This window comes from Mugil cephalus, chromosome 19, assembly GCF_022458985.1.
Source record: "Mugil cephalus isolate CIBA_MC_2020 chromosome 19, CIBA_Mcephalus_1.1, whole genome shotgun sequence".
Taxonomy (NCBI): domain Eukaryota; kingdom Metazoa; phylum Chordata; class Actinopteri; order Mugiliformes; family Mugilidae; genus Mugil; species Mugil cephalus.
This window is the reverse complement of record NC_061788.1, coordinates 20252996-20277093: the sequence shown is the minus strand read 5'-3', so window position 1 is coordinate 20277093 and position 24098 is coordinate 20252996. Positions and strand designations below refer to the sequence as shown.

Sequence of the window (24098 nt, the reverse complement as noted above, 5' to 3'; positions counted from 1 at the left end):
TTAGATTTCAATAGTTTATGTATCCAAACAAATCTCATTAATGTCATCTACTGTGACACTGATATTCATTCATTGACCACAAATTGGTTTTCAAGATTACTTAACAGGTGTCTTTAGCTCAAAAATATGTTGCAAAAAAAAACTCATAAGGCCTTTAAATAATAATCCATAATTATTAGATGATATTAGTGAGCTCCATTATGGTATATATGCTCATTTTTTCTGCATAAGTGCAGAGGTAATTAACTTGTTATCTGCTGGGTGTGCTTTGTTTTCTCTTTAAGCTGTGTTTGTCTCCCAGTGCTGATGTTTCCTGTGGGGGTGGGCAAAGGGGCGAGAGGGGCCAGTCGAGCCTGGTCTGGGGGCAAAACATGACCTCCTTTAGAGGACAGGAGGCTGATCTCTCTCTTCAGTGCCTCAGCCTGATGTGCTTGGGTTTTCACCAGCTCCTGGAGCCTCCGGATGTCTTCCTGGTCCACACGTCTCCTGTAGTCCTGGAACTGCTGTCTGCCCTGGATCCACACACGGCACACAAAGATATGCACAAGTATGAACAAACAAAACTGTAGGCCTCTCCATGTCCATATACCTCTGTAGTCACTTACGCCACTCAAGCTAAGATGCAGACCTTCCATCCAGCAGACAATGACTCTGTGCTGACAATCTTGTGTTCTTTCAGGGCCTGTGCCTGGCAGCTAGACAGGTGGCTGACAGGAGTGAACAGTCTGACCTCTAGTGCATAAGAAGTATAAAACAGATCTACTCTGTGTATTCTTTGCTCATTAGCGAACTCTTAATGCTTGGTATCTAGTCTGTGCTGTAAGCCCATCTGGGAAATTCTAATTAAACTCACCTTTCCAGCAGAAAGTTGATCTCATGTCAGACATAGATATCTTGGTTTTCAGCTACTAAATTGGCCACTGTCTTCCACCAGCTACATGCCAGCTTTGTCTGTCTGTGGTTGATCTGCTACTTTTCGACTCACACAGGAAATCTACTGTAAAACCAAAACCCCTGTACGAGAAACAAGGTATTGAAATGCTTTGTTGAGCTATAATTCTCTGGGCGCTCAACAGTAGTTGTCTGACATTGCTAATATAAAAATACAGATGTGCAATTATAAATAAAGGGAATAAAGTAAGATACCAAAAGGTCGTCTGATAAATACATAAGTTTAGTGCCTGTCACAATTTCCACCAACCCTGCAGCTCTGCACATCTTTCAAACTGCGAGAGTTGTGATGAAAACCACACAGCCTCATGATTGTTTGCCGCCTGCAACGAGGTACTGCAATTTACAGAAGTGTGTGTGTGTAGAAAATGGTCATAACTCTGTCCTCTGAGGCACTTATTTAAGAAGGTGTGTCTAAGCTCAGGGAAGTTTAATAATATGAGTGTTATATTAATAACAACAATTGTCAAATATAACCTTACACTTGAATACAGTATATTTATTGACCAGTGTTAATTCATCTTACATTTCAAATTCAACGCAAAGAAATTACCATTTTCCTCTGCCTGGAACTGAGTTTAAGTTCCAGTTCCTTCTTCTGTTCCAAGAGGCTTGTCACACTGTAGAGATGCTCCGTGTTACACCTGGTCACTTCCATCAGAGCCTGACGTGCCTCTTCCACCTTCGCCTGGATTTTGAAGGCACAGATCAAAAACACGATCAAAAGAATGGAGAGAGAAGCACACACACATACACACGCATAAAAGTGTGTGGCGTACATCCCACTGTTTGATCTCCTTGGCATATTCAGCTTCTTTGAGGAGTTTTTCCTGCTTGAGCTCCTCCAGCCTCCGGCTCCCTGACAGCATCTGCAGAGCCTCCAGATTCACCAGCCTCCCAAACTTTGCCATCATCAGCTCATTACACTGCTTCTCCAGCGCTACACCGACACACATGGAAGCACACGACAACGCACAGTTCAATAAACACGTGTCCAACAAGACCAACCCCATTATAGGATTGTTTCTCTGTCAGGTAGACTGTAATAAAAATGGACACAAAGACAGTTCCTCAAAAGTGAAGCCCAAGCAAGTAGAGCTCCCCCTGGTGACCATCTGCAGTATAGGTCATAAGCTCCACCGCTTTCATGTTAGTGGATGGGACTTACAAACCAAAATACTAAAGTACATGTCAAATAAAAAAAAATTCAAGGATAGGATTGTTTTAGTTAGTAATTTGACACTATAAAAAAAAACGGATGTGACATCTTGATGATTGACTGTGAAGCAGTCCCATAGCAACTTTACATGTCCTATCTTTACATGTCTGCAAACCTTGAGTCTCTTCAGCAGATTGAGGTGGGGGGAGGGGGCTTGAGTTCTTCCAGGCCCAGGTGATGACTTGTGTTGGTTTTACCTTGGATCTTGGCAGCCATGTCTTTGCGGTCGTGGAGGAGCCTGGTGTGCTGCTGGCGAGTCTGCCGGTCCAGATCCTTCTGATGGAGCTTTTCTGCCTGTAACTGTTGGATGCGCTCCTGCATCCTGCTCAGTTCCATCTCATCCAGCACCAGTGCCTTGCTCAGGTTTGACAGCAAAGTGCTTTTAGACGCAAACTCAATCTAGTACACAGAGAAAGGGCAAGGAAGAGGACAGAGAGAAGTTTGAGGAGGTGAAAAAATGTTATTAAATGAACTCCATAGCCTCTTTGGTTTCTTGAGATTTCTGTTTTGTTTTCCTTTTGTGAGTGTCAAGGCTTTGCAATCAGCCCATGCACCTGACACCTATCACTCAATCAAGCCCTGCAGTATATCTACCATTGCTTGTCAGCAACTCTTTGCCAGTTTATTGTATCAACCAGTGTAGTAATACATGTTTTCTGGCCAAATCAAAAACTGAGAAATCATACATTTTTGGTAAGTTCCTTGAAGACTTTAATACCGTTTGTCAAAACCTACTTGCTAATCTGCAGCTCTGCTTTACTGTGCCACCTCTGACTGAATCTCTCCCTGTCAGACACCGCCTGCAGCCATCTTCAGCTAACCAGTCTTTGTGGATATCCACCTGGGATAAACCGTACTCTTTTACCTGCAGATCTTGAGTCTAAGGGCAGCTTTTGGATCCCTTTAGCTGAACGTGAATGTATCAACTAGTCACCATGGATTCAGAAGGCACAGGTTCGACAGCGTTAGGATTGACCTCACTTCAAAAAGTCATCTCCAGCCAGACCATACTCCTGGACCAACATGACCAGCTCCTCCATAGTCTTATTGAATCTAACCAGATAATGAGTGATCAAATAGCCCAGCTCACCAATCAACTGGCAACATTAACTGAACGATTTACCCAGATGGCATCAGGATTTAAGCCTGGCCAGACTGTCCCTGCAGATCCTATTCTTCAGCCTTCTCCATCAGGTCCCCAGCTGACAAAGTCCCATGTTCGTCATCCCAAGCTTTACCGAGGCGATCTAAGGAAATGTAGAGAGTTTCTTCTCGTCTGTTCTTTAACATTTAGCCAGAATCCATTAACCTATGCCACAGATGAGGCAAAGATTTCTTACATCATGGGCCTGCTAAGAGGAAAGGCTTTAGCTTGGGCCTCTGCTGCCATGGATAATCAGCCTGTCTTAAAGACTTCATATGCCGACTTCATCTCTGAAATGTCCAAAGTTTTTGATCATCCAGTCGAGCACATGGACACAGCTGGGCGTCTTTTCTCTCTCCGACAGGGCTCCCGCAGCGTCGCAGAATATGCAGTCGATTTCAGGATTTTGGCTGCGAAGTCGGGCTGGAATGATGAGGCCCTTCAGTGTGTTTTTCTTAATGGACTCAGTGATCAGATTCAGGAAAAGTTGGTAACAAGGGATGAATCCAACCTAGATTCTTTAATTTTCTTGGCTATCAGGCTGGATAATCGCCTCTGTGAGTGCAAGAGTGAAAGAGCCAAGCAGTCTTCTTTTCCGTCCAGTTCCAGCTTTACCACCAATTGGCCTCATGTAAGAACAAGTCCTGCTCCCTCCACTTGGCCCCAAACTGCTACTGACTCTACTTCCAGAGAAGGCGCCCAAGCATATGGGTCAGGCTCATCTCTCCCTTGCCAAAAGTCTCCAGGGAATAAGGGCAGATGAGTGCGTCTACAGTGGTCAGTCAAGCCATTTTCAAGCAACCATCTGCCTGTGACCACTCCCTACCACTGTTGACTCAGGTGCTGAGGAAAATTCCCTTTGCATAAACTGTCTAGGCTGTCATCACTTCTGAGCTGCTTGATTACCCTCTATCCCTGCTAAAGCTTCTTATGGCTGACTGTTGATTGCACAGCATACGAAACCCTGGTCCTCTCTGGGAATTGCTGAATAATCCAGTTCCAGCTGCTCTCACGACACCACTTGGTATTCATGGGTAAAGAAACAACATGCTGCATCTGCAACAGTGGCCTTGCTCCTCCTGCAGGTGTGTTGACGTGTCACTCTTCATCCCAGCACAAGCTGCTGAGGTCTTATCAATGTAATAAGGAAAGAAGAAAAGAATTCCAGAGCTGCTCAGATTTTTAACTTCTCCACAGAACTGCTTTTTTTTTTTTTTTTTTTTTTTTTTTAAAAAAACTGCATAGATCTTCTTACCTAGTCAGCTATCTAGACAACTGGTCAGGATCCCAGCCCACCTGCTAACCCTTACTCCCACCTTTGCCTGCACCTGAGCCCATGAGCTGCTGCCAGTCGTTACCTTTATGAATGAAATACTGCAATAAACTCCTTTCTTTGAAGTCTGTTCTACTTCTGGGTTTCCTTTCTGAATAGGATGAGTATTGGTTTGGAAGGTTTAAAATGGCCAATACTAAGACAAATGCTTGAAAATATGTTATTTCTAGTTGTTTACCTGATGCAGTCTAAGAGGAACCACTGTATCCAGTTCATTAATTTTCTGTTGTTTCTCCCCATTGATTAACTCCAGGGCATCTTCTACTACCTTTCGACTGCTCTTCACTGATTTCTCCTGCAGTGCCATGCAAAGAAAAAAATACAAAGTGGGAGTGAATATAACCATGCAACAGAAACACAAAATGGTAAATAAAAGAGCTGAAACTCAGAGTTTAACCTTCTTGATGAGGGTGTCTCTCTCCCTCTTCAGAGCCTCTGCTCTCTTTTTCTCCTCCGCTAGAAGCTCCTCTAGGTCCAGTCGACGCTCACGCAGCTTTAACGTGTTCTCAAACAACTCTTGCTCGCAGCCTGAGACACACAACAACACATGTATGCTTAAGTTAAATTCTCAACGCACTAAAATTATTCAAATTCAGAACACAATTGGGTGTACATTATTATGGATAAGGGTTTGGGCAGAAACTTGAGTGCATGACAAGTTTTGCCATGTTTTGGATTTGACATTTTTAGTTAGTGAACATCCACTGACAGTAAGAGTTCCATCATGTATGACAATTAGTATTCAGCTTAGCCATATTTCCATGTAGATCATTTAAAACCAGTGTGGATAAACAGTTCTGAATGGATTTAAGTTAAATGTTTCAATACATCCTGCACTACAGTGCTGGTAAGAATGAAATGTCAAATATTTGAATATTTCTTACACCACTAAACTGACCTGTTGGGCAAACGCTGTCATCCAGTGGAGCTCCTCCTTCTTCTGCGTCACTGTCGTAATCATCATCCCAGTCATCATCTTCATCAGAGTCTTCGTTGCTGTCCCCCTCTTGGTCTGCAAACACACATCGGGACCATTTAAGTCATAAAGTACACAGTGACAAACTCACAGACAGATTGTGCCACGCACTGTGTTATTTTCACTCACCTTTATTCCCCTCCTGCTCCTTCTTCTTGGCACGTTTGACCTTCTTCTTAAAGACTTTGGTGAGAAACTCTTCAAACTTGTTGTTTTCCCCCAGCGAGTCCTGGAAGGCAGCAGTCAGAGCCTTGTCTCTCTCCTGCAGCTTGGCCATGTCTCTCATGTTGACCTCCAGCTGTTCGTTACACTCCTCCAGCTCAGACTGTCAGATAAGAAATGGGAAATGGGAATAGGGGATATGGGGATAGAAATGGGAAGGAGATCACTCATGTTAACACACAGCAGGCATAGCACCACAATAAATGTGTTTGCGCAGGATGCTTTCGGGTACGCATTAGGTTGTAGGTAAACTGCATTTTGGTGAAAGTCTGAATCAAAAATAAAACAGGAGGCAGGGATGGAAATTAAACACAAAGAGATTATAGGCATGTTACAGTAACAGACCATAAAAACACTGGTATGGCTCTTTAAACAGGTTGCTATGGTGAATAGTAGAATGAAAAGACCATCTCCATCAGGTCATCCACAGGCACAACTCCCTCTCACCGTGATGCTGTTCTCCTCCCTAACGTATCCGTTCAGTTTCTCCTGCAGGCTGTCCTCCCTCCTCTCAAACTGCTTGAGGAGCAGCATCTCCTGGAACAGCGTCAGCAGCTGGAGGTCAGACAGCTTCAGCTTCCAGTCCAGACGCCGCTTCTGGTGACGCAGCAGCATGAGCTCAGCATCAAACTGAGAAACAGAACTCTCCATCTAAACAATAAAGATGCATTCACATATTAGATTCCAGACGATATCATGCTCATCATTACGCGTTTGATCTAACTTTGCAGCCTTTTATTTTGATCACAGGTGAATCCTTTAATGACAGCGACCTGCTCCAGCAGAGAGTTCTGCTCGTACAGCAGCCTGATCTCCTCCTCCCTCTGCAGCTCCACCTCCAGCTCGCTCGCCTCCGCTCCTTCCTCTACTGCTGTCCCTTCTCTGGTTATACACAAAGCAGACACACCAGGACTCCCATCTTCTCTCTCTTTCTCTTCTTCTTTCTCTACCTTTTCCTCCATTTCTTTCTCCAGCTGCTTCAGTATATATCCAGCTCCCTCCTGCTCCATGGACCTGTTTAAAAACAGAAACAATACATATATTTTTTTAAATCAGCTACTTTATTTGGTCAAAAATATAATTAAATATTATTAAGGATAATAATATAATATTAATTGGAATGTTAAATACTGAAGTAAACTTTTATGTGATTGAAGAACTGTAGTATGCTTTCTGTAAAAGTACAGTAATTAATCACATACTTTGGTTGAAGTCCTTTGTACATCTGCTCTCTCAGGACCCGGTATCGCTCCAAGGTGGGGCGTCCGCACAGCAACTTCTTCTCTGGTGTTTCCTCTGGTAATATGGCTGGCAGGGTGGGTGGGGGCCGGCGGTGATGGGGCGCCAGGCGCTGCTGGACCTTCTCCAGCCGCTGAGTCTGAGCACGCAGCCGTGCCACCAGACGAACCTTGGAGTCGCGCAACGCCACAATGCGCCCATTCATCTCAAGCTGCTTTTCACGGATCTGGTGGGATTGAGGGACTAATTAAAATACTCAGCCATGCCTGCATAAAAAAAAATGTCAATTTATCACATATAATTAATCACATCATGGGGGTTGTGGGACCGTCAGAATTAGCTGATGTGTAAGTGTTTGTGTAAGTTTGTACATTTTCCTCCAAGGCAATCAGCTCCTCTCTTTTCCTCTCAGTGTTCACCCTCTGGTGTTTCACCCCTGGGAAGTCTCTCATCTCCTTGGCTTCGCGGATAGCCTGCAAATCCTGTGGATCCTCATAGCCCTCTTTTGGCTTTTCTGCGTAACTGAAACACCAAGAAACCAGTTTGCCACCAAAAGCCCAACAGTCCCAGGTCAGTCTAGTCCATACAAATCCCTTTCCTCACTAGAAGAAAAGCCCATAACCACATTTGAGCCCACTCACATTTGGGCCCATTCCTGTTTCTTCTTCTCTATCTTGGCTCGAGCTTGCACAGCTTTCTCTGCAGCTTTTCGGAGCCTCTCCTCCTGCCGATCACCCAGCCTGATCCTCGCTGGGCGAGTCATGGGGGGACGCGGCACGTCCTCCTCTGGAGAACACACACAAGTGTCAATGTAGCTCTGGGCGCGTTGTTGTCAGGACGAACAAACGGTTTCTTACCGCTCTCTATATTGCTGCTGTCTTTTGCAGGTTCCACTCTGGATTTCCTCCGTTGTAGTGCAGCATCTTTCTCTCCGTCAGGTGAGCTCAGTGAGCTCTGACGTCTGTCCTGCGTTAAAGTTTTGCTGAGTGCCAGAGGACGGTAGGTGGAAATTCTGTCGTTGGTGCGGATGGCGACCACAGTGATCATGTCGGCCTCCGGAAATTCCTTGAACCTGAAAATATGTACATGTTTGGAAAGATAGGAGGGAAAATCCCAATTAAATCAAAACATCTTAAGAAGACAGTCAGCTGGAATATTTTAACATCTACATAAATATTCAGCAAGAAATATTCCGCTGCAATGAATAATTTACAACTCTAACAACAGTTGAGTGATTAAGCGTCTTCATCATTAGGGAACATTAGTGAAAGAAGCCAGAATTGGCCATGTTACGTTGTTGGAGGAGGTCCAGATTAAATATTTCAGGAAAACATTTTAATTTTTCAATTGATATCTCCAGTTCTAATGAGACTATAGGTAAGAATCCCCTCCTGTGAATAATTTTCATAAGTATAATTACAGACTAATTTGTTTTGAGGAATGTGCAGTGTTGTCATTATCCATTTAACACCAGATGAAAACAGTTCTTGAGTAAAGAATGTTTCAGATTTCTGCCCTGACAATGACCAAGGAAGTGAGGTTGAAACAGAGAAAAGCCAATAAAGAAAAGAAATAAAGGCCTTAAATGTATATCCCCTCCCCACCTCTAAAAATGTCTACATTTTTCTGAAAAGGGTCTGTCCAAGTTTTATTCTATATCGCATAATTAATCTCTGAGTTCTAGAAGTTAAAGAATATCTCGAGATCAGTATTAAACTTTACAGCTCCTGGTTATTTCTTAAGCCTAAAGCCTTTTTGTTTAAATTCTGTTACATCTCTGTCAAGACACACTGTGCTGTTTACTGTTTACTGCAATGTAGAAAAGGTTTGGACCTAACGATCTTGAGATATGGTCTGAAGAAGTTTACGTTTGCAATACTGTGTGTTTACCCTGGCATTTATTTATCTGAATATGAGTCTGGTAACACTTGATGTGGGTTTCATTATGAGATGTGTTTCAACTGATAATAAAACCAATAATAACCAACCAATAATACCTCTGCATGCAATTGGAAAGTCGCACAACCAACCCATCACCAGTCTAACGATTTCATTGGCTCAGCAGATCTTTGTTGGAGCATAATCAGTTTCCAGAAGAGCGACTCCAGACCAACTTCCTGCCATGGGGACGTTGGCCAGGCTTCTAGCCTACTTACTGTGTTTATGACTGTGTTTGGATTCTGAATTGTGAGTCTGGTAAAATGACTCTATAAGGATAGGAAGAGTGTAGCTGAGGAGTGGTGCATATTACTATAATGGTCTTGTATGGGGTTATAGTGTAGGCTGGATACTGTATATGCATCTGTACCAGTCCTGTAGTTTTCTGAGGGCTATACTGCAGCGCTCCTGCTCCCAGGCCAACTGCTTTCTGACATCCATCACCTGCTGGGCCTTCAGTCTCTCTGCCTGTTCATAAAAACGTCGGTCCAACTGTAGCTCCTATACACACATACATACAAGATAATATAATCCTTTCATTTATCCCACAGTGGAAATCAATTCCAAATAAGCTTTCAAGTGATACTCTCTAAATTCACACTTACACATGGATACATAAGTCTCTTTAAACCAGAAACAACTTCAGGGGGAAAACAGATGAATTATCAGTTCAGGCACAGGTACCTCAGGTGTCAGACGAACATGCTCTGGTAGATCCTGGTTGTTGTTCAGCACTTGTTTAAACTTCTTCTGGAGCTCCGCTAAGCCCTTCTGCTTTTCTGCAATCTTCAACTCAGCTTCCCGGCGCACACGGTCGTTTTCCAGCTTCTGCTTGGCCGTCTCTATGCTGCAGGGAAGCGGCTCAAAGATCAGCACAAACATTTGTCATCGGAACGTCACATGAAGTCAGGAAGAAAGAGAGAAATATTTAGTGGAGGAAGACAAGAAAAGATTGACAGTAAAAAGAATCATAAATAAACCTCTTATTTTACACTTGCCTGTAGGCTGCTGGGTCCTCAATGTCCAGAGCCAATGTCTCATTCTCAAGACCCAACTGAAAAACAAGTGAATGAGATGATATTACATTTTCATCCATATATCTATAACCATTCACTGGTTCAGTCTGTCCAGGCTAAAATAAGTGTTTCTTGCTGGTATTGTGCAAATTCAATAAGTTATGCTCTCTGCTAAAATATCAGGTCATGTGACAGTTATGGAGGTGTAGATGTATTCACCCAGCTCATAAAAGATTTCATCAACCCATCAAAATTGTAACATGAGTTAATACAATCTGGACGACGTGCCTAAAAGATCTAAAAAGTCCTTCACTGATTAAAACTAAAAAGACACCACATAAGAAGAACTAGTAAAATGTATAAACTGACCCTGGGTGAAGGAACCTTGGCCTGCTTCCTTTGCAGGCTTTTCTGTAACTCCTCTGGAGGCAGCATGCTGAAGGAGAAGATGTTCCCGTCGTCTCCGGCTGTTAGCACAAAGAGGTCATCATGACTGCAAACGGTGTGCCGCAGGGGTCCGTAATGATTGTCGTGGACATTGAGAGCCCAGAAGGCTTGCATGGATTTGAGGCCGTGGTCTCCAGGCTGCAGAGGGTAAACCCTGATGGAGCCAGACTGCAGGCCACAGAGCAGCAGCTGCCTGTTGGAACTACAGAACACCAGGAAGTTTACATTAACTATCAGGCAGGTTTAAAGCTGCCACTAGAGGGCTTGAAAAAACAAACAGACCCCACCTACCTGAAGGTAAAAGAGCAAATAGGGTCATCATCTGCGTTAAGGACAGGCAGGTAGTCAAAGGGTTCATCCTGTCGCTGGTCAGAATCCTCCTGCTGATTCTCAGAGAATTTACAGTGATACAAGAATCCTGAGTCAAAGCCTCCCTGCAGGACAAAAAAGAAAAGACAGGAACAGATCTTAAAGAGAAAAATCTGATCATTTGTCTGCATTCTTCGTGTAGATATGTTTCCTCAGCTTCCAGCAATCTTTTATTTTCCAGAATGTATTCTGATACCACCAAACAGAAGTTGTTTATATGTTCTAACTAACTGTGACACTGGTCGGTGTTATCATTTGATGCTCCATCCAGACCATCCAGAATCTCATACGATTTAGATATCTTGGAAACAAGGCTGTTTGAAAGTGAAGACTAAGTTTAAAGTCTTACTAACGTTATTTCATCAGAATCAGAAAAACACAGATTGAACAACTTATCCTCTGAAATAAGTGTTTTTACATATAAGTGAATCACTGATGGAAAAGGAAAATGAAACCCTTTTTCTATCTGAAAAGCAAACATGACATGAAATGCCTGTTGTGATCCTGGATTACATTCTAGTTTATTTCTGGAACAGCACTCTTCTGATGGTGCAGGAGATTGTTTTTTAATTTTTGAGTCAGTTCTAATAAAAGCAGATAAATTCAGTTATTAGGCAAGAAAACGCAAGACATAATTTACATGTGTACCATTGAGAGCCAGAACTGGCCAGGCTGTGAGTAGAAACCACAGTATAGAGGACTTGGAGTATCTGGGATGTAGATAGGTGGCAAATCTTCCTCTTCCTCCTCTTCTTCTTCCTCTTGCTCTGTGTCCAGATGCTTTGCTTCCTTTAACTGCTCTTCTCTCTGTTTCTTCTTGCCCTCCTTCAAAGTTTGACGTCTTGTGATTTCCTCGTCTCTCTGAAGCACACAAACACAGATTAAAATACTCATCGGCGCAGCTGCTTATTTTCTATAAGACACATACAAGCGGCATTTTTAACAAAGCAGGAGATAAGACCAGAAGTAAATATGATGTACAGTCATACAGTACATGAATGTAATCAAACAAACTAATGCTAGACCAGGTTCAGACCTTGATTCGAGACTTGATACTCTTGAACCTGAAGGCTCTGCTCGACACCTCAGGGAGCTGGTAGGTTTGGGTTGGCCTCTGATTCTCTGGATCAGGACTCTGTACTTCAACAACATGACCGTTCTGACACAGGACGAGCAGCCTGTTTTCATTCTGCGAAAATAGTAAAAAACAGGTTAAATAAATTGGACAGAGACGCTTGAGTGCAGCTGATCACTTTAAATTAGAATTGTGAACACTTCCTCCAACAGCAAAGGTCATCAAAGGTGTTGGGCTCACATGGGAATGAGGAGACCACTCCAGGGCCTGCACTGGCCCAGGGACACTGATAAAACCGATGGGGACGTATTTTTCCTCAACGCTGAAGAAGAAAACAGTGCAGTCTGCGCTCTGAAGAACAATGAGGTTGATGTGAGATCACAAAGGTGAGACAAATGGCAAAAACAAAACTTTGAACTGACTGTTTGCAGAACTTCATAGCCAAACATCTTTTCCAGGATTATCCAACACCACTAATCTTTAAATTCAGCTAAAACTCTGTACATAGTGCTGCTTACTGTCAACATTTAAAAAGCTTCGTTGAGTTCCAAGCTATAAAAATAAACACCAGATTGTATTGAGTCAAAGTTTATGCCAACTTTGCACAAAACTAATGCATGAAAATGTAAATGTTTTAGCTTAGACCAGTTTTACGAAGATTTGTTAGAATGGCCTGTGGAATTAGGTCAGGTATTTGTACGTCTGAGATGGCAATGTATCTATTACATTCTACATGTCACACCGTGGTGAGGGCGTCTTGTCTTGGGGTTGTTCTGTCCTGTCATTTCCTGTTTTATTTTGAAAAGTAACGCTCCTCTCGTTTCAGGCCACTTGCCCTTCCTCATGTGTCACAAGTCTGATTGTCTTCCCTGATTCCTGATTGTGTCCACCTGTCCCCTATTTCCCTCCATGTGTTTAAGTAGTCTGCGTTCCCCTTGTCTTGTGCCAGAGTGTTGTCGTCGTCATCTTGTTCTCGTGCCTTGCTTCATGTTTTCAACCAAAGAATTTCCAAGTAAGCCTGTGAATCCTCTCGGAGAAATAGTTTTTGTTTGTCTAGTCCTTTCTTAGTTATTTCCTCAGTTCTGAGGTTTCCTCCATTCGGAGTGTTTTGTTTTTAATTAGTGATTTGTTTCTTCGATTTGTATTTCCTCCTTTTGGAGAGTTTTTGTTTTCACTGATTAGAATTACGTCCAGGAATTTTTGTGGCCATTTGTTTGTCCCTCTGTGAGGGATCTCTGAACATTCCAATTAAACCCCCTTTGTCATCTCTGCATACTGAGTCCTGAGTCCTGCTTCGAGTCCCGGCCTGACAGTACACTCTGGCCAGTATGGACCCAGCAGAGACTGACCAGATAACGGCCGCGCTCCACGCTCACGAGACCCGACTCTCCCGCCAGGAGGAGTTTCAGGTGGCGGTGGTCACGCAGTTGAGTCAACTTTCATCCCAAGTGCAAGATCTGCTTGGACACCTACAACAGACCCACCCCCCGCCAATTGTGCCGGAGCCTCCAGTCACAGCTGTTGCTCCTGTTCCGACAGTACCCACTGCCGGAACAGGGATCAGGCTGGCACCCCCGGAGCGCTTTTCCGGAGAACCAGGATCTTGTAAGACTTTCCTCATAGACTGTGCCATTCATTTTGAACATTCCCCCCTTGCATTTGCCACAGATCGGTGTAAGATCGCCTTCATGATGTCTCACCTGACCGGAAGAGCGAGAGTATGGGCCACAGCGGAATGGGACCGAGACTGTTCACTGTGCCACTCGCTTCGACAGTTTCAGACCGCTCTTCAGAAGACTTTTGATCCGGTGTCAACGGACAGAGAGAAAGCTAGGGAATTGAGCGGGTTGAAGCAGGGAAACGACTCGGTAAGCGACTACGCCATCCGCTTCCGCACCCTGGCAACGGAGAGCGGATGGAACTCCGCAGCCCTCTATGATGCTTTTCTGGATGGACTGTCTTTTCCCATACGGAAGCTACTGGTGCCCTTGGACCTGCCTGCGGACCTGGATTCCCTCATCGCCCTAGTCATCCGGACAGATAACCGGATCCAAGAACTCCATCGGCATCAGAAGGGCCAACCATTGTTGGAGAGGTACCGACAACCGCTGGTTCGGGGTGGGCACGATGCCCGGGGCCCGACTCCCGAACCTCCTCCTTCCTTATACACGGCAGGAGAGGCTGAACCTATGCAGTTGGGCCAGGCCCAGCTCACCCAGGCGGAACGACAACGTCGTCTCAAGGAGGGGCGTTGCTTCTACTGCGGAGAATCTGGACATCGTGTGGTCGTCTGCCCAGTCAAGGCAGCTCGGGGAGTAAGCAAGTTCCCAACCTCGGGTTCTCCTTCACGCAGTTTGACCGCCATAAAGGTAAAACACAACACCACAGTCATGGAGATGAATGTTTTAATTGACTCCGGTGCTGATGAGAGTTTAATGGACTGGGGATTAGCCAAGAAACTGGGAGTGAAAACTGAGTCTATCTCACGACCCATCCTGGCAAGGGCCTTAAATGGTAACGCTCTGTTCACTATAGCCCACGTCACAGAACCCATAGCCATTACCATAGATAATCACAGCGAATTAATTAACTTTTATTTGTTTAAATCACCGACTCGCACCCTGGTATTGGGACATCCATGGCTCACGCGACACAACCCCCATATAGACTGGCCTACGGGCAAGATCTCGGGATGGGGGGAGCTTTGTGAGAAAGGGTGTCTGCAGGACAAGATTCAGGAGAAGGTTACCACTGTCATAAATTCTGTTTCCGCTCACCCTGTTACAGACTCCAAGTACCCCGATGTGACTTCGATACCCACCTGTTACCACCACCTCAAGGAGGTTTTTAATAAAATCAAGGCCACGTCACTTCCACCTCATCGACCATATGACTGCGCCATCGACCTCATTCCCAAGGGGCGGCTGTACTCTGTGTCAGGGCCCGAGCGGCAGGCCATGAAAGACTACATAGAGTCATCTCTGAAGGCGGGACTCATTCGTCCATCGTCGTCACCTGCTGGAGCCGGTTTTTTCTTTGTAAAAAAGAAAGATGGGACCTTAAGACCATGTATTGATTACAGCCCTCTCAATGACATTACTATCAAGAACCGCTACCCCTTGCCCCTCATGTCATCTGTGTTTGATCAACTACAACAGGCCAAAATATTTACAAAACTAGACCTTCGAAATGCATACCATCTGGTCAGGATCAGGGAGGGGGATGAATGGAAGACGGGATTCAACACCCCTAGCGGTCATTATGAATATCTGGTTATGCCATTCGGGCTCACTAATGCTCCTGCTGTGTTCCAGGCCATGATTAATGACGTGCTTAGGGACTTCCTTGACCATCTTGTGTATGTTTACCTTGACGACATTCTCATCTACTCACCTGACCTGGACACCCATAAAAAAACATGTAGCAGCTGTATTACAGAGACTATTAAACCATAAACTTTACGTCAAAGCTGAAAAGAGCGAGTTTCACGCCGATACCGTCTCCTTCCTGGGCTTTATCGTAGCCTCTGGAAGGGTGCAGATGGATCCGGCTAAAGTCAGCGCTGTGGTCAATTGGCCCACTCCTGATAGCCGCAAAAAAGTTCAGCAATTCCTTGGTTTTGCTAACTTTTACAGGCGGTTCATCAGAGGCTTCAGCGCTATAGCGGCTCCTCTGCACGCACTCACCTCCTCGAAGGTTCATTTCTCTTGGTCACCAGAAGCAGGAGCTGCCTTCAAGAAGCTGAAGTCCCGCTTCACCACGGCGCCCATCCTCATCATGCCGGACACTCAGCGGCAATTCGTTGTAGAGGTGGATGCTTCCAACGAAGGTATAGGGGCCGTCCTTTCACAGCGGTCTGAGCAGGATGGGAAGATGCATCCCTGCGCCTTCCTGTCGCGACGACTGTCCAGAGCGGAGCGGAATTACGATGTCGGCAATCGGGAGCTGTTGGCAGTTAAAGTGGCGTTGGAGGAATGGAGACACTGGTTGGAGGGAGCTGAGCACCCGTTCATCGTTTGGACTGACCACAAGAACCTGGAATATATACGCAGGGCAAAGAGACTCAATTCTCGCCAGGCCAGGTGGGCGCTGTTCTTTAACCGCTTTTCTTTTTCTCTTTCTTACAGGCCGGGGTCCCGAAACGTCAAGCCTGACGCCCTGTCACGTCTATACGACCCTGAGCCTGTAGCCAAAGAACCATAGCCTATCCTTCCACTGACCTGTGTGGTTGGAGCGGTGACTTGGCAGATAGAAAATGAGGTTAAGCAAGCCAATGGTGAGGCTCCGCCACCTAGTGGGTGCCCCGAGAATCGATTGTTTGTCCCTGTCGATTTGCGCCCACAGGTGATTCATTGGGCCCATTCCTCGCTGCTTTCCTGTCATCCGGGAGTTCGGCGGACGGTGTTCGCCATCTCTCGGAGGTTCTGGTGGCCATCCATGGAATCGGAGGTCCGGGAGTACGTCGAGGCTTGTTCGGTCTGTGCGAGGAACAAGGTGTCCTCCGGATCACGTATGGGACTTCTGCAACCACTACCTATCCCCTCCAGGCCATGGGCCAATATATCGATGGATTTCGTCACGGGGCTCCCGGTCTCAAGGTAACACCACAGTCCTCACTGTGGTGGATAGATTCTCTAAAATGGTCAGATTTATTGCCCTGCCTAAACTGCCTTCAGCCAAGGAAACAGCTGAAATTATGATTGACCATGTTTTCAAGATTCACGGATTTCCCAAGGACATCGTCTCAGACCGGGGGCCCCAGTTCGTGTCACGGTTCTGGAGGGAATTTTGCCGGCTCATCGGCGCTAAAGCCAGTCTGACCTCGGGCTACCACCCGGAGGCTAATGGACAGACCGAACGCCTTAACCAGCAGTTGGAAACCGGCCTCCGTTGTCTAGTGTCCCAGAACTCCTCGACATGGAGCAAACATCTGGTCTGGGTCGAGTACGCCCACAACTCCCTGCCTACGTCTGCCACAGGGTTTTCGCCCTTCAAGTGTGTTTATGGTTATGAACCTCCTGTGTTCGCTGCCCAGGAGCCTGAAGTCACGGTCCCGTCCGTCCACGCCATGATCCGCCGCTGCCGACGCATCTGGGCCGCTGCACGGCAAGTGCTTATCCGCCAAGGGGACCGGACCAAGAAAGCGGCGGACCGCAAGAGGCGACCCGCACCTGCATACCAGCCAGGTCAAAGGGTTTGGCTTTCCACCAAGAATCTTCACCTCAGGGTCCCCTCCAGGAAACTGGCACCGCGTTTTGTGGGTCCCTTCCCCATTACCAAGGTCATCGGTCCTGCGGCTGTCCGGCTCCGCCTACCTCGCTCCCTCCGTGTTCACCCCACCTTCCATGTCAGTCAGGTCAAGCCGGCCAAAGAGAGTCCCTTGGTTCCCCCCCCTCCCGCCCCCTCCTCCTCCTGAGATGATAGACGGGGGTCCGGTCTACAAGGTTAAACGGCTGCTAGCTGTACGCAACAGGGGCCGGGGCAGACAGTACCTGGTGGATTGGGAGGGGTACGGTCCAGAGGAGAGACAGTGGATCCCATCACGGTTCATTGTGGACCGTACCCTTATTGCTGACTTCAACCGCGACCATCCTGAACAGCCTGGACCGTCTGGTAGCCGGTCCTAAGAGGGGGGGTTCTGTCACACCGTGGTGAGGGCGTCTCGTCTTGGGGTTGTTCTGTCCTGTCATTTCCTGTTTTATTTTGAAAAGTAACGCTCCTCTCGTTTCAGGCCACTTGCCCTTCCTCATGTGTCACAAGTCTGATTGTCTTCCCTGATTCCTGATTGTGTCCACCTGTCCCCTATTTCCCTCCATGTGTTTAAGTAGTCTGCGTTCCCCTTGTCTTGTGCCAGAGTGTTGTCGTCGTCATCTTGTTCTCGTGCCTTGCTTCATGTTTTCAACCAAAGAATTTCCAAGTAAGCCTGTGTATCCTCTCGGAGAGAGTTTTTGTTTGTCTAGTCTTTTCTTAGTTATTTCCTCAGTTCTGAGGTTTCCTCCATTCGGAGTGTTTTGTGTTTAATTAGTGATTTGTTTGTTCGATTTGTATTTCCTCCTTTTGGAGAGTTTTTGTTTGCACTGATTAGAATTACGTCCAGGAATTTTTGTGGCCATTTGTTTGTCCCTCTGTGAGGGATCTCTGAACATTCCAATTAAACCCCCTTTGTCATCTCTGCATACTGAGTTCTGCTTCGAGTCCCGGCCTGACACTACATAAACAATTAAACCTGGAACTGTGGGCATTTTTGTACCTCTTTTCTAACTTCTGAACACATACCTTTCCAAAGCTAGTAATAGTAAGTTAGCCTGGTGTAGCCAGACTCAATTCAGAACATGAGTCTGCTAACGCTGCACCATCTAGATTTCATTATCCTAGTTGGATAATTGGATAATTGCCCATCGGGGATGAATACATTTTTTTCTGATTCCGATTATGCGGCGTGTTTTGACTGGATAGAAAAACACAGAATACACAGAATACAGATAAACATAGCTCTGTACTCAACTGTCTTCCAACCAATCAGAGTTGTTTTGATGTAAGATTATAATCCTGTGCATCATCACATAAAGCCCACCCAAACAATTTCATTGGTGTAGACTGAGAATAATCAGTTCCTAAAAAAGCAGACTAACTTTTGGGGGAGGAGTAAATCGGGCTGGATCTAGGCTAGTGTTAGGTTGCATGATCATATCTTAGACTATGGAAATCAAGTTTCTTTTTTCATCTGGAGCATCAAAAACCTTTCTCTGACACTTGTTTTTTTCCACCCTTAATTTCCCATAAGTTGCTCTGTTGCCTAAATGTATTGCTGCCAGTAAACCAGATGAATGTTACTTTTTTTTTCTACTGCACTCCATCAGTTTGTCCATCAGCTGTTCCAAAGTCCATTTAGTGCTTACTTATTTTTATGTAATCTTGTATATGCAGTATATAATTTATTCTGAAGTCTATCTTGTGAAAGAGATTTGATTCTTTTGAGGAGGTCTCCAGTGATTCAGAATCAGGTGTTTCAGTGAATACAGGAGCCATAACAATGTTATTTCATTACGTTTTTACAAAGAGCAAGTTCCTGTACAGATGTATCGCTTCCAAAACTCACTCCCACAGTGATGAAAACAATTTTCCTGGAAACCCTCTTACCCCTGTTGCTAGGATCTCTCCATTTCTCTCGTATGCCACAGCTGTTACAGGGGCATTATGGGGTTTGAAGGCCTGTTTGAGACGCAGCTTGGCGTCTCCCTCAGGGCTGCGCCCGGTGACCGCGTGCAGCCTCTGAGGGTTGTAGAGCTCCAGTAAGCGGACCACCCCATCCTCAAAGCCAGTCACCAGTAAACCTCCGCTCTGCTTCACCTAAAGGCAAACACCAGAGCTGTAGAGGTGAGTGCACCGTCACCATACTGCATGTGGGAGACTGAGTTTTGCTGTGACACTCTTACCAAAGGTGGAGCCCAGCTGAGAGCGGTTCCACCCTGATTGAATCGGCTCGTGGTGAGTTCTCTTTTCGCCAGGAAGTCAAAAACTTTGACCAAGCCTGGAGAGCATGGACAGACGCAGACGGCGTGCTCGGTATGGTGTTTGCTAACAAATACAATACATGTGAAGAAGACGTTTGTATGCACTCACGGTCCAGAGTGGTTGTTGCCATAAGGTGGGATTTTTTTGACACGTCCAGGCCCTGGATCGCTCCAGCGTGAAAGGAAAACAGGCACTCTGGATCAGGAGTCTGCAAACACAAAAACTGTCACAAACACTGGCCCTGTGCACTGAGGTTATTATTACACGTATGCATATATGCAGTTTCCCAGTAGTAACGGACACATAACAAGTTTGTGTTGTGACTCACCGTGTTGGTAAATGAAAGATCCAGTTTCCAGATGGCTCCGTTGGAATCCTACAAGATCAGCAGAGACAGCAGAGGTAAGGCTGGGTCATATATATTACAAACACCAAATCACACACCTCTGACATTTTGCTCTCTGACCTGAGCAAACCAGACGAAGGAGTTACGCTGGGAGCACCTCACCACAGAGGAGAGGCAGACATTGTGCCCAACCACCATCTCATTAGTGGGCTCCATCTCTAACCGGCTGCTGTTACTCTCAGCTGTGTTGATCCTCTCAAAGTCCCAGCCCTGGAGGGAGGCTCACAAAGTTATGCTGGATGTAAAAACATTCTGAATTCTTCCTGTTGTTGTCTTGTTATGTCCACAGATTATAGTATGTCAAGTTATTTCTGTGTATTTTAAGATCTTCGACAGACAAATCCATTAGTAGAAATAATTTGAGAAAATTATATTAAATAATAATCTTCCTGACCTCTGTCACCATCTATCTGTGTCAAATGTCACAGTATACTCCTGATGTTATTTAACTGCAAGTACCTTACCCGAACCACTCCATCGGAGCCGATCGTCATAAGCTGTCCATCCTCGAGGGCAAACGGCTGCACCGTCCCAGCATGGCAGGTACGTCCCTCTTTGCGGCAAATCTCCACCTTGATGGTATTCCCATCCCACATCAGCAAGTTGCCCCAGTCTGAGCCAGACACCACCTAACAGGAGGAGACAAGGGTCAGAAGCATTCATTGTTTTACTTGTTAAGGAGGATTTCAAAATGAAACGTATATTGAAGATATCTTGATCTTTACCACAGAAAATAATTCTGTCACATGCAAATTTTTTTCAAACTTTTTATTTCTTTTTCTTTTCTTTTTTTTTTTACATAAACAAAATCAACTGAAGCAGCTTTCATCACTGTCCATTAGGTCTACTGAATATTCGAATATATGTTTTCATATACACAATCCATCACATGCAATTTTAATTGTTCCAAACCATTGTTCTCAGGTGTCATGCCTAGAGCACTGCTGTTGTATTTCTTATTTCTTTCAACACCAAAAAAAATATCATTAAATTTGAAAATGTAAACATCTTAGATCTGTAAATGGCCAAAATACCGTATGTCTTAACCAAGGACAGAACTATTTGCATTTCGCTCAGCTGGACCTCGTGCTTAGAGCCAGTTATCAGATAGCAGTTAGCACACCAACACTGAATGAATGGTGAACATCTACAGCTACATAATAATTGTAAATTTAAGCAATGTAACACCTCAAAGAGGCACTGGCATCTGAGTCTGGCCTTCCTGACTTGCGCATAAAGCCAAAGTGTGAGAGGACACAGACCTTCCCGTCAGGAAGTTCCACGTAGCCCTCAATATCACTTGTGACCGTTTTGCCAAAATGTCCCACAACCCCTTGCAGCTTAAGACCTGTAAATGTGGTGGCCATTTTCCAGAACCTATCAGAGAAAAAGAGAAGTGTTTTCAATTACAAAAAAAACAAAAAAACATATTAATTATCATAAAACATCAATCTCTGATGTCTGTTCTATGACCCCAGGTTTAATAGAGGTGCTTTGTACGAAACTATTTCTTGTAACCTCACATTAACAAGACTCCAGGAAATATGTGGTCTGGCCAAGACATAGTTTGTCATATACCTGACAGCAGTTTTTCTATTCCATTCCGAGTTATTTACTTCATGTTCAAATATGAGATATAACATATCCAGAACCAGACTAACTACACCTAAAGAAAGATAACAATCAAAGCTGTGTAATTGCAAAGTAACAGCCTTTCTGGGAGGATTCAGAATGGGATGTACTTGATGTGTCCAGATCCTGAGGATGTGAGCAGTCCTGGGTGGTATGGGGAGAAGCTGACTCGATAGACCTCCCGTGAAAAGGCCTTGCAGCTCAGCATCACCTCCTCCTGCCTCCAGTCCCACAGTGTTAGCATGTAGTCGGGGGCGCTGCCCACACTGGCCAGCACACTTCCTTCCTGGTTAAAGTCCACAAAGCTGTACGCCTGCTCTGTGCCACCTGCAGACATGCAGGTTAGAGCAGGAACGTCAACGTAAATGCAATGGAAATGATGAAAAAGGAAAATGAATTGAGATCACGTTTACCTCTGAGGACACGGTATGGCCTTAACGAAGGATATTCATAGACTATGACATGGGGCTGGTTTCCTTTCTCTGCTACAACAAAGTACTTATTGCTAGGGTGCACCTTCACACACACACAAAAAAACAAACAAACACATTTGTTAGCTATATCAGTAATGTTTTAGACAACATTTAAATGCTGGTTAAAAACTATTTTGCATTGAGTATCTCTAATGATCCACACATGAGCCAGGACCTGTCTGGGGATATAAACGTAAACAAGGATTAGGAAATCTTTTTATTAAATGTATGCTGCACACTGTTCACATTATTCCTTTTGTTCTAGGCAGCGTTTTATTTCTAATAATATTGAAAAATCTGCATGTATTATATTGAGTTTTACACCTTCTTGATATCAAGTTTTGTACTTTTGTGTTACCTAGTTTATTTTTCACATTTGGGTGTCATATTTGTGTTTTGCCTTTGTGATTGTATACTCCTAACCTCATTAATTTCCCCATTAGTACCATGTGTGTATATATAGTTCTGTCTTTGTCCAGACCTTTATTGGATCATCTGTTTTGTTTATTCTTGCTTTCCTTGACCCTAATCACATTTCTTAAAGATAAATAGAAAAGTACCTTTGTAATTTAGCATGAATTCTAACATGGCATCACACTCATAATGTTGTTGTGGTTCTTCTTGTAAAACGTGCAAACTCAAAGATGTGGTTGAGTCAGTGCTGAGTTTCCTGCTTTCAGCCGCAAACAGGCCCGAGCTCCAGTCTGACGTTTTACTTACAAGACATAACAGTTTGTCTGCCATCTTACCGCGATGGAGCCAATTCCTCCTCCGCTGCAGGAGCGCAGGTATCTCTGCTCTTTGGTGGAGATGTCCAGCAGGACGAGCAGGTTGCCTGCTATAAAGATGAGAGTTCTGTCATCCAGCAGCTTCAGGTTAGCTCGGCGCCCACTGTCATAACCAAAGCAGTGACTGAATGCACAACAAATTAAGGATGGAAATTATATTCACTGACCTTTTACATGAGGTTTACTTCAGATTATTTACTTACATTTATTTTAAGTTGTCAAACAATATTAATCACACTAATATACCAATCACTATTACTGTGGCCACAGTAGCATTAGCAGTGACATACAGAATACACATGCATGATCAAAATATGATGAAAATAATAGTTTTGGTACTTTATGTTGACTTTTTTTACATTCCTTTTTACATTCCTTTCCCTTATGTATCCCTTATTATTATTATTATTAGTAGTAGTAGTAGTATTTATGTGGTTGTTATTGCAAAGTATTAAATATAATGCTATATATTTAATAATGTATTTCTAATACTTACAAACAAATTCACAATCCTTTTTTATACTCTATAGCTGTGAATATGACGTATGTCTTAGATATAATAGCAAGAAAAATCAAGAAAAAACTGTCAGGACTTGTGTTTCAGAGAAAGAAACCAAAAGAAGATCAAACCTTTTGATTAAACATGCTGGAAATTACTCCTAACATCATATATTTTACTGTGATTGAAATTAAAACTGAGGTGCAACAAAAACTGTGTGAGCTAGCCTTGTGATGGATGTTTATTGGCCTTATTGGAAGGATACGAGAGGTGCAGGAGTCTCTCTGGAATCTCGCATTCGGGTGTGATGGACGGTCTGGAGTGAAGCTCCTCACATTTGTAGTACATGTCTGCAGGAAGCTGCTTTTTCAATTGGGCCACAGCCTCCTGCTGCATCACTGAGGGAAACATTGGGAAACAGCAGTTTTCAGTCATAGTCAAAAGGTTAGTCTGTGTTCTGTGAGCAGTGAGTCTTCACAGTCCTCCACAGTGACTTAAGATCATATAATAAGGAACGACTAGTGACAAACAGTGGAACATCTGACGGCCTTCAGCTTGGTTAGACTAGCAAATTTAAGCTACCTAGAGTTTACCTTCAGTCTCTGTGCTCTCAGTCTGTTGGCCAAGAGATGAGTTTTCGTCTGACATTTCCACAGTTTAAGCATCTGCCACTTTCTCTAAACAAGTGAATGTTTTTTTCAGCTTGGACAAACTGGGCCTAGACTCTGAAATACAGTGAATATGCTCTGAAATGCCTCCCCAAGTTTGTTTTAGTACGTTGCCAGGCAACTAGGAAAGTCAATTAGCCGCAATGCATTATGGTTAGTGTAGTTAAGTCTGTACGTTTTGAGTCTGC

At 44.5% G+C, this 24098-nt stretch overlaps 1 protein-coding gene across 1 annotated transcript; it reads right to left on the bottom strand.

Moving 5' to 3' along the window:
* LOC124997116 (cilia- and flagella-associated protein 44-like) lies at positions 1-24000 on the bottom strand. The gene is made up of 34 exons (XM_047570705.1): positions 23836-24000; positions 23508-23640; positions 22705-22867; positions 21896-21998; positions 21593-21809; positions 21113-21227; positions 20315-20479; positions 19911-20060; positions 19773-19820; positions 19553-19652; positions 19366-19460; positions 19070-19279; positions 12170-12280; positions 11891-12043; positions 11503-11715; positions 10777-10919; positions 10408-10687; positions 10021-10076; positions 9707-9869; positions 9393-9523; positions 7942-8156; positions 7726-7870; positions 7456-7606; positions 7048-7310; positions 6619-6859; positions 6293-6496; positions 5753-5948; positions 5546-5659; positions 5045-5175; positions 4826-4942; positions 2368-2569; positions 1731-1891; positions 1505-1639; positions 1-512 (listed from the first exon to the last, which is right to left on the bottom strand). The coding sequence occupies exons 1-34, from the start codon at positions 23888-23890 to the stop codon at positions 243-245; spliced, it is 5349 nt and encodes a 1782-aa protein (XP_047426661.1). The 5' UTR covers positions 23891-24000; the 3' UTR covers positions 1-242.
* Positions 24001-24098: the final 98 nt, after the last annotated feature.

Bases quoted from the DNA above. Each gene is read 5' to 3' on its own strand.
- LOC124997116 (XM_047570705.1), bottom strand. From the start codon at position 23,890: ATGTCAGACGAAAACTCATCTCTTGGCCAACAGACTGAGAGCACAGAG. The intron at 22,868-23,507 runs GTATCCTTCCAA...TTGTGCATTCAG, and splicing joins GAGAGACTCCTGCACCTCTC to TCACTGCTTTGGTTATGACA. The intron at 12,281-19,069 runs GTAAGAGGGTTT...ATTGTTCTTCAG, and splicing joins GAGAGATCCTAGCAACAGGG to AGCGCAGACTGCACTGTTTT.